Here is an 8,402-nt window from a genome sequence, read left to right as displayed (position 1 = left end):
GAACCCGTCCCACGCAATCACCTACTGCAGAGAGACACCTTCACCACTGCGGACTCGGCCACGCTCGGAGCGCGTCCATCGCGTGTAATTGCTTCAATAATCGCAACGATGCAGCTCCCGAGGTGTTGCTTTTGATAGTTTTTAGCCCGGCGGGTTTGTTTGCGAGCACAACGATGGGAACGCGATGATGCTTTTAGCTGCCGCCTGGCTGCTCTGTTGCGCGCGCGCTCGCGCTCGAAACGCCACGTCGCGCGCTCTGGCGGCGCCGCCCGACCGGCGCTGCAAGGACGAGCCGCGCTGCCTCAACGAGCTCGGCGACGAGGTCTTCGACCGCGCCGTCGACGCGCTGCGGCGCTGCAAGAAGCGGGACGACGCCTACCTGAGCTGCGACCTCGGCGACGGCTGGTACGGCTGGACGACGGAGTTCTACCGCTTCGCGCGCGCGAAGATCCGGCCCGACGGCGGCCTCGCGCTCCTCGAGGGCTTCGACATCCCGAGCTGCAGCGGCCGGAGCCATCGCGCGTCGCCCCAGGACCGCTTCTGCGAGTTCGCGCGCGAGGGCGTCAATGACCGCGAGGCCGTCTTCCTCGCGAACCCCTGGGGCGGCAACTTCCAGCACTTCATGTTCGAGCTGCTGCCGCGCGCGTGGATCGCGGCCGAGCTCCTGAGGCGGGCGCGGCCGGACGCGCCGCCGCCGGAGCTCGTGCTCGGGCCCCACATGCGCCAGGCCTTCCACGTCGAGAGCGTGCGGCTCGCCACGGGCCTGACGCCGAAGATCATCGGCGACATGGAGAACCAGCCCGCGTACGGCCACGTGTGGGTGCCGCCGTACGCCGCCGAAAACTTCGGCGACTGGTCCGCGCTGGGCTTGAAGGCATTGCGAGAGATCCACGGCGATCTCCAGAGGCGCTTCGTGCGCGGCCCGCCGACGAAGCGCCTCGCCTACTTCACGCGGCGCGACGCGGCCGTCGGGAAAGGCCGCGCGATGCTCAACGAGCCCGACTTCGTCAAGGCCCTCGAGGCGCTGGGCGCCGACGTGCTCGAGTTCAGCGCGTTCGGGACCATGGAGGACCGCGTCCGGGGGCTGGCGAACTACTCCACCATCGTCACGCCCTTCGGCGCGGCCGTCGCGAACCTCGTCTTCAGCCCGGCGTCGACGCGGTGGATCAACGTCTGCCCGCCGACGATGTGCTCGCGCAACGAGGAAAACTTCATCAGCTTGTTGGCGGGAAGCCTCATGATGCGCGAGCACCGGGGCTTCGTGCGCTACACGGACCGCGGCGCGGCCCACGCCGTCGACGACGCGGACCCCGAACTCACGAACGGCGACTATCGGAACCACGCCTACCGCGTCGACGTCGACACGCTCGTGGCCTTCGTGGCGCGGTTCCTAGACGACCCTAAATAGCGGCGCTTCCTCGGCGATTAGAGTAGAAAGAGCTCGCGCCACGCGGGGTACCGGTGCGTGTACTCGATGCGGAGGTCGTCGAGCACGCGCGCGAGTGCGGCGCCGCTGAGCTGGCTCGCGTCGATGAGTTCGTCCCGCGCCGCCGTGTACTGGCCCCACACGAAGGCCCGCTGCTTCGCGCCGCCGATGAAGCGCCGCAGGAAATTCTCGACCGGGCCCTTGAGCATGAGCACCTTCCAGCCGATGGCGACGTGGGGGACGATCTTTTCGGTGACGAGCGTCCTGACGCGATCGCCCTGCGGCCGCAGCGCCACGGGGCCTCCGGAGGCGCTGCCGGCGCTCGCAACGGCAACGGCGACGACGAGCACGCACCGCACCATTACGGATCGGCAGCCCATTGTCTGTTCCGGAGCTAGCTGCACTCACTTCAGCTTAGCTGCAATATCTAGGGTAACGGACCTCTGAGTTCGCGCCCTCGACGCGAGAGTTCTCGATGGAGCGCCGGAGGCGGTCCTCGGGGCTCCCCACCGCTTGGGAGGGCATGCTCGTCCGGCGGCGCGACTTTCCGTCGAACGATGTCTGGCAGGTGGTCCGCGTGGCTCCGCACAACGTGCGCGAGGCCTGGATCGTGCGCCGCGAGGGGGGCACGGAGCAGCTCGTCGGGCTGCGGAACCTCGAGGAGGTCGACGCGGCGGTCGAGGAGAGCGCGCCCGAGGAGGCGGCGGAAGCGGCGGCGGTCGAGGAGGCGGCGGAAGCGGCGGCGGTCGAGGAGGCGGCGGAAGCGGCGGCGGTCGAGGAGAGCGCGCCCGAGGAGGCGGCGGAAGCGGCGGCGGCCGAGGAGAGCGCGCCCGAGGAGACGGAGGAGGAGGAGGAAGCGTCCGCGCCCGCGTCGAACGAGCGCGCGTCGGCGACGAGCGAGCGAATCGTCGCGGCGCCGGACTGCGCGTCCGTCCTCGGCCTGACGACGGCGTCGATCGACGCGTCCGACGATCCGCTGGGCCTCATCGCGCGGAAGCTCCGGAGTCTCACGCGCCAGAACCTGGAAGCGGCCGCCCACGACCGCGCCGTGGGCGCCGCCGAGTGGCTCAGCGAGCACCTGCGGCCGCGGTGGCACCGCGTCGGCTTCGAGGATCAGATCGAGGTGCGCTGCACGCCACCGTCGGAACTCTACTCGGACGAGGAGGTCTGGCTCCCCGGCGTGAAGAAGGGGGGCGGCTACGTCGAGGTTCGATCGCGGACGCGCGGTGACGAGATCGACAGTCTCGGAACCTTCAAGCTGCCAGCGGCGCGGCTCCGGCCCTCGGGTCCGTGGGGCCGCGCCGTGTCGTGGAAGCGCCTCGCGACGGGCCGCGTCGTCGTGCTGGACCGCCCGGAGGGCTACCGACGCGGCGACCGCGTCTTCCTCCACGACAAGCGGACGGGCGCCTACGACGCGGCCCTGGTCTGGCGGCAGACGGCGACGCGGAACCTCTACGACGTCGTGCTGGACGCCAACGCCGCCGGGTCGCGGGACGTCGACGAGTGCATGCGCAAGGAAGTCCGCGACTGCGAGCTCTCGCCGACGGACGGGGCGCCGCCCGCGGACGACGAGGCGCCGCCGCCGCCGGAGGAGAAGGCGCGACGCGCGGCGCCGGAGGGCGGGGACCGGAAACGGCAGAAAACGGTCGTGTCCTACGGCCCTTCGGACCTCAACGCGACGTACCGGTCGCAGTGGATGGAGTCGCGGACGGGGTCCATGATGTCGCGGGACCTGCTCAAGGACTTTGAGAAACTCAAGCGCGAGGCCGCCGGCCGCGAAGCCTTCCGGACGCAGCTCGAGCGGCTCGCGGGGTGCCAGAAACAGGCGCCCGAAGCGACGAAGCCGCTCGTCGAGGAGCGGATGGCGGAGCTCTACGGGAAGATCACGTGGAGCGATCCCGCGCGCGGCCTCGTCGTGTGCCTGCTCTGCGGCGGCATGGGCGCGTGCGTCTACGCCATGTACAGCGTCGGCCTGAAGATCGCCCGGGTCATCAACTGGGAGATCGATCGCCTCGCGCGCGCGCCCCTCGAAAAATTCTGCAGAGCCAAGGGCATCGAGTACGAGTCGCCGATGCCGTCGGCCGCGCGCGCGCGGCGCGAGGAGGCGCCGGGCGCCGCGGTGCCCGTCGAGGGCAACGTCTGCCGCCTCACGGCCGCGGACGTGCCCGCGGACGTCGACGTCCTCTCGTCGACGGGGCCCTGCCAGGACCTCTCGCGCGCGAACGCGCGCCGCGAGGGCTACAGCGGCGCGAACGCGACGCCCCACTTTGCGAACTCGGCCTTCCTCTGGCGCGCGGCGGCGCGACGCGCGCCCGGAAACGCGGAGCGATTCGACCGTCCTCGTAGGCAAGCGCTCCGCGAGAACCCGAAGCTGCAGATCCTCTGCGAGAACGTCATCAAGGAGGGCGAGACGCAGGCGCGCGCGCGGCGCCGGAGCTCGAGCGCGTTTTTTTTGGCAATCGTCGTGTTCCATAGGACAAGGACACCTTTCTCTGCGCGGGCCTGCCCCTCGTGCGCGCGCACACGCGGCCCGGCCACTGCCACAACCGGCCGCGGTCGCTCCACTCGAGCTTCCCGCCCGCGGACCGCGCGGAGCGCGGCTACGCGACGTACCAGGCGCTCCTCGACGACCTCCACGGGCCGGGCGTCTTCGAGGCGCTCGTCCCGCGGCTGCCCTGCTTCCGCGCGGGCTTTCCGCCGCGCGACGCCGCGAAGCGCCGCGTCGCCGACGACACGACGCACGCCGTCGGCCTCGAGGAGGCGCTCCTGGCCATGGGCTTTCCGGCGGACTGGTTCGACGGCCTCGGCCTCGACGACCGCGACGCCTGGCGCATCCTCGGCAACTCGGTGCACGTGCCGCTCCTCGAACTCTTCTACGAGAGCCTGCTCGACGTCTACGCCGCGCGCCACGGCGACGACGTCGACGCGGAGCGCCGTCGGGCCATCGCCGTCGTCCGCGGCCGCGCCAAGGCGGCCTTCGACTTCTAGCCGCGCGCAAGCCTCGGCCCCCGTGACGGGGGCCTCGACGGCTCACCCTTAGTTCTCACCGATCGGGAGCACCTTTGCAGCTTGAACTGCGCCTTGAATCGCGAGGAGGGGGCCTCGACGGCTCATCCTTAGTTCTCGCCGATCGGGAGCACCATCTGGGAGCACCTTCACAGCTTGAACTGCAACATGCAATTGCATTTTCATGCTTGCAAGGGTTTTCTAAAACACGACTTTATTTTCAGGATCGACGAGCTACGCGACGTGGTGTCAATCGGCGCGCGCCGCCAGACCCCGCCGAGCGGTGCGCGAGCTGCGCAAAGACTCCGAGCATGGTCGCGACGCGCGGGCGCGGCCCAGAACGACCTTACGTCCCCGGATCGACCCCTGCGCTCGGCGGAGCGGTGCCGCTAGCTCGTCGATCCTGAAATAAAGTCGTGTTTTACAAAACCCTACTAAGCATTAATTTAGAGCGAGCTGGGGAGAGCAATCTAGAGCAGGGAGATGATCTCGCATCAGCAGCAATGGCAGACGACGATCTCTCGCCCGCGGTGCTCGCGGAGCACACGATGGTCGCCGTGAGCCTCGACGACGACTCCGACGAGGAGGAGGCGACGATGGCCAACGCGTCGGCGCTGCCGACCTACGAGTCGACCTGCTGCCACGGCGCGCCGTTCCCGACGGAGCCCGGCGTCGCGGAGCGGGCGCGCCTCGCGGTGGCCTTCGCGGCCAAGGCGCTCTGGGCGGCGCCGAGCGCCTACGACATCGCGCGGGCCTTCGACGACGCGCCCGGCGTCGTGCACCCGCAGTGCCAGGCTTTGCAGCAGTCCGCGGCGATCGACGCCGCGGCCGCGGGCGACGCGGGGGCCGCGGCGGTCGCGTACAACGCGTCGCGCCTCATCGGCGCCGCCGTCGAGGCCGCCGGCGGGCCGACCCTGCTGCGGCGCTGCTTCGAGGCGCGCGGTTTCCGCGAGTCGCTGCTCGTTCCCGGGACGGCGACGTGCGCCGACGCGGCGCGCGCGCTCCGCGCGAACGCGGTCGGCGTGACCTGCGCCTGCCTCGGCGGCCGGGACCTGCCCTACGCGCGGCGGAGCCGCGAGTGGGAGGTGCGCAAGCGGCTCGGCGCGGAGCGGTGGCGCGCGGGCGACTACCCGGGCGCGCGGTCGGCCTACGAGGGCGCGCGCGAGCTCCTGGGCGCGCAGCTCTCGCGGGGCTTCTGCGACGGCGGCGGCCGGCACGCGCCCCAGGTGCGCTGGCTCTGGGACGAGGAGGCCGTGCTCCTCGCGAACGCGTCGCTCTGCGCGCTCAAGGCCGGCGACGCGGGCGGCGCGCTGGAAAACGCGCGGTGCGCGGTGCAGCGGCGGCCCGCCTACGCCAAGGCCCACGCGCGCAAGGCCGCGGCCCTCGAGGCGCTGGGCGAGACCGGCGAGGCCGTCGAGAGCTGGCGCACCGCGCGCAAGGCCGCAACGGCCGCCGGCGACGCCGCCGCGGCGAAGGCCTACGGCGCCGCGGTCCTGCGCGCGCGGAAGCTCGCCGACGCCGAGTCCAGGAGGCCCGCGCGTCTGCCGACGGACGCGCCGCCCGTCGACGAGGCGAACCGGCCGAAATGGGCCCCGGACGCGGGGGCCCCGGCGCCGCGCGCCTACGCGAAGGGCAACGACCCGAACCCGAAGCAGCCCGCGGGCGTGCCCAAGTTCGAGTGGGAGTACCCGGGGCCCAAACCGGGCACGAAGCCGCCGAAGACCGACGCGGGGTTCTACTAAGACGGGTGTGTTTTTTGTTTTTGCCTGCGGATGTGTGTAATTCGGCGACCTTTGATTTTTGCCAGAATTCTTTGGCACGCTTTGCTCCCGTGCTTGCCCTAGCGTCGTTCCCCTCGGGGCTACCGATGGCATCACAGATATTCGTCGCGCTGCTCGTCGGCGTGTCCGGCCAGGGCCGGGTCAACGAGATGAAGGATTGCTGCCGGCACATTCCGCTCAAGGTCGGCTACTTCAGCGAGAACATCACCCCGTTCCAGGCCTACGACGCCGAGACGGGCCAACGATCCGGCGGCCTCGTGGACTTGAGCGAGCTCATCCTGGAGACCATGGGCTATGCCGTCGAATGGGTCGACATGGGGCGGACGGGCGACACGATCGGCGCGGACAGCGTGCCGAGCTATTTCGCGATGATCGCCTCGGGCGAGGTCGACGTGACCTTCTCCGCGCCGTCCTTCGGCTACGGCCCCGAGGCCGTCCCCGGCGCGCCGGAGTCGGCGTTCCTGACGACGGTGCCCCTGATCGACCTCGAGACGCGCGCGGTCATCCGCAAGCGCGAGGCGCCTCGACGCGTCTTCAGCATCTTCGAGCCCTTCAGCTTCCAGCTCTGGCTCCCGATCCTCGGCGCGCTCGTCGTCGGCGCGATCTTCCTCAAGGTCCTCGACGAGCTCGACCCGCGCGAGGTCCACGTCAACGCGGGGCCCGGCGGTTTCATGGCCTGGCTCTACCACGCGACGTCCGTGCTGCTCGATGGCGACGAGTACGAGTGGCGGAGCGCGGCGGCGCGCCTCTTCCGCATCGGCCTCCTTTTCTTCGCGCTCGTCGTCACGTCGACGTACACGGCGTCGCTGACGGCGCGGCTCACGACGCGGACCTACGAGCTCGCGGGGCCGACGACCTACGCCGAGCTCCGCCGCGCGTCCGCGTGCTTCATCTACGAGGAGGTGACCGCGGGCTGGCCGGGGAACATCGTCGAGAGCGTCGTCGCGGCGCCGCCGAGCTACAACTGGCGGGAGCGCGTTGACTTCTGCATGGCGAGCCTCGACAAGGGCCGCGTCGACAGCGTCATGGTCGACTTCGCGACCGCGACGGAGCGGCTCCTCGAGCGCTGCAAGGCGCGCTTCGTGCTCTCGCTCCCCCTGCCCGGCGCCTACCTCCCCGGCATCGTGGCCCCGGGCGCGTTCGCGCTCCAGCGGAACATCTCGCGCGCCATCGCCGCGGCGAAGCTCGACCGCCGCTACGTCCAGACGCACACCGACTCGTTCCGCGCGGACGGCAACTGCGAGAACTCGGGCGACCCGACCCTGGTGTCGGCCTTTGGCGTCGGCGCGCTGCGCATCACGCTCAAGTCCATGGCGGGAGTCTTCTTGATCTTCACGTCGTTCGTCGCGGCGGCGTTCGTCGCCGCGCTCCTCGAACGCTGGGGCTTCTTCCCGGACTGCTTCCAGGTCCGGCGGGCCGCGCGGCGCGCGTCCAGGGAGGCGCTCTCCTATCTCGGCGGGTCGAGCAAGCCGTCCGTGACCTTCGGCCCGCCGGAGCCCGTCGAGCGCTTCCGCGGGAGCCTCGAGGACTTCCTCGACGAGGTCCGGACGCGCTCGCGCGGCGCCGCGCCCGTCGGCGCCGCGTTCTTGCCCATACCCGAAGAGCGGACTCCTCGCCACTACGAGGAATTTGCTCCCTCGACGCCGCGTTTCCCGTAATACTGCGATCACGAGTGTTTGGATTGTATGGGCCACGGCAGGCCTCACGGCTGAGTGCGCACTCGACTCACGCTCGCCAGCGCCACATCAACCACAGCCGCTCCGGTGCTCCGTCTGCCCGGCGCCCTTCGTCGCCCCCGTCGTCGACGCCCACGTCCTCGTCCGCTCGCTCGGCGGTCCCCTGCTCCCCGGCCTCGTCGACGCCCCCGAAGGGGCCACCATTTACGATGGGCTCGAAATTCTTCGCCGCGGTCGCCGCCGCCGTCATCGCCCGCCAGGTATCCTCCCAGGGCCACGTGAACGAGATGCGCGCCTGCTGTCGGGACGTCCCGCTCAAGGTCGGCTACTTCTCGGAGGAGCTTCCGCCGTACCAATACTACGACCCCGGGACGAAGGTTCGCTCGGGCGGCCTCGTCGACCTGGGCGAGATGATCGTCCAGGGCAGCAAAAGGGCGCGAGAGCCACCCTTCTCTCGTGCTAAATTGGCGAAAATCCGAGAGACGAGTGCGGCCGGGGCGCCCGAGTGCGAGA

At 70.6% G+C, this 8,402-nt stretch overlaps 1 protein-coding gene across 1 annotated transcript; it reads left to right on the top strand.

Annotated features, from left to right (window-relative positions):
- Positions 1 to 184: 184 nt before the first annotated feature.
- On the top strand, positions 185 to 4,414 carry AURANDRAFT_60512 (hypothetical protein; the record flags this gene model as incomplete). Its single annotated transcript, XM_009034506.1, has 3 exons — positions 185 to 1,378; positions 1,995 to 3,818; positions 3,902 to 4,414. 3 exons carry the CDS (start codon positions 185 to 187, stop codon positions 4,412 to 4,414), a joined length of 3,531 nt encoding a protein of 1,176 aa, XP_009032754.1.
- Between the last annotated feature and the right edge of the window lie 3,988 nt (positions 4,415 to 8,402).

The sequence above is a fragment of the Aureococcus anophagefferens genome (assembly GCF_000186865.1).
Source record: "Aureococcus anophagefferens unplaced genomic scaffold AURANscaffold_1, whole genome shotgun sequence".
Lineage (NCBI taxonomy): Eukaryota > Pelagophyceae > Pelagomonadales > Pelagomonadaceae > Aureococcus > Aureococcus anophagefferens.
Note: the sequence above shows the minus strand (reverse complement) of the source record. Positions and strands in the feature narration are given on the sequence as shown.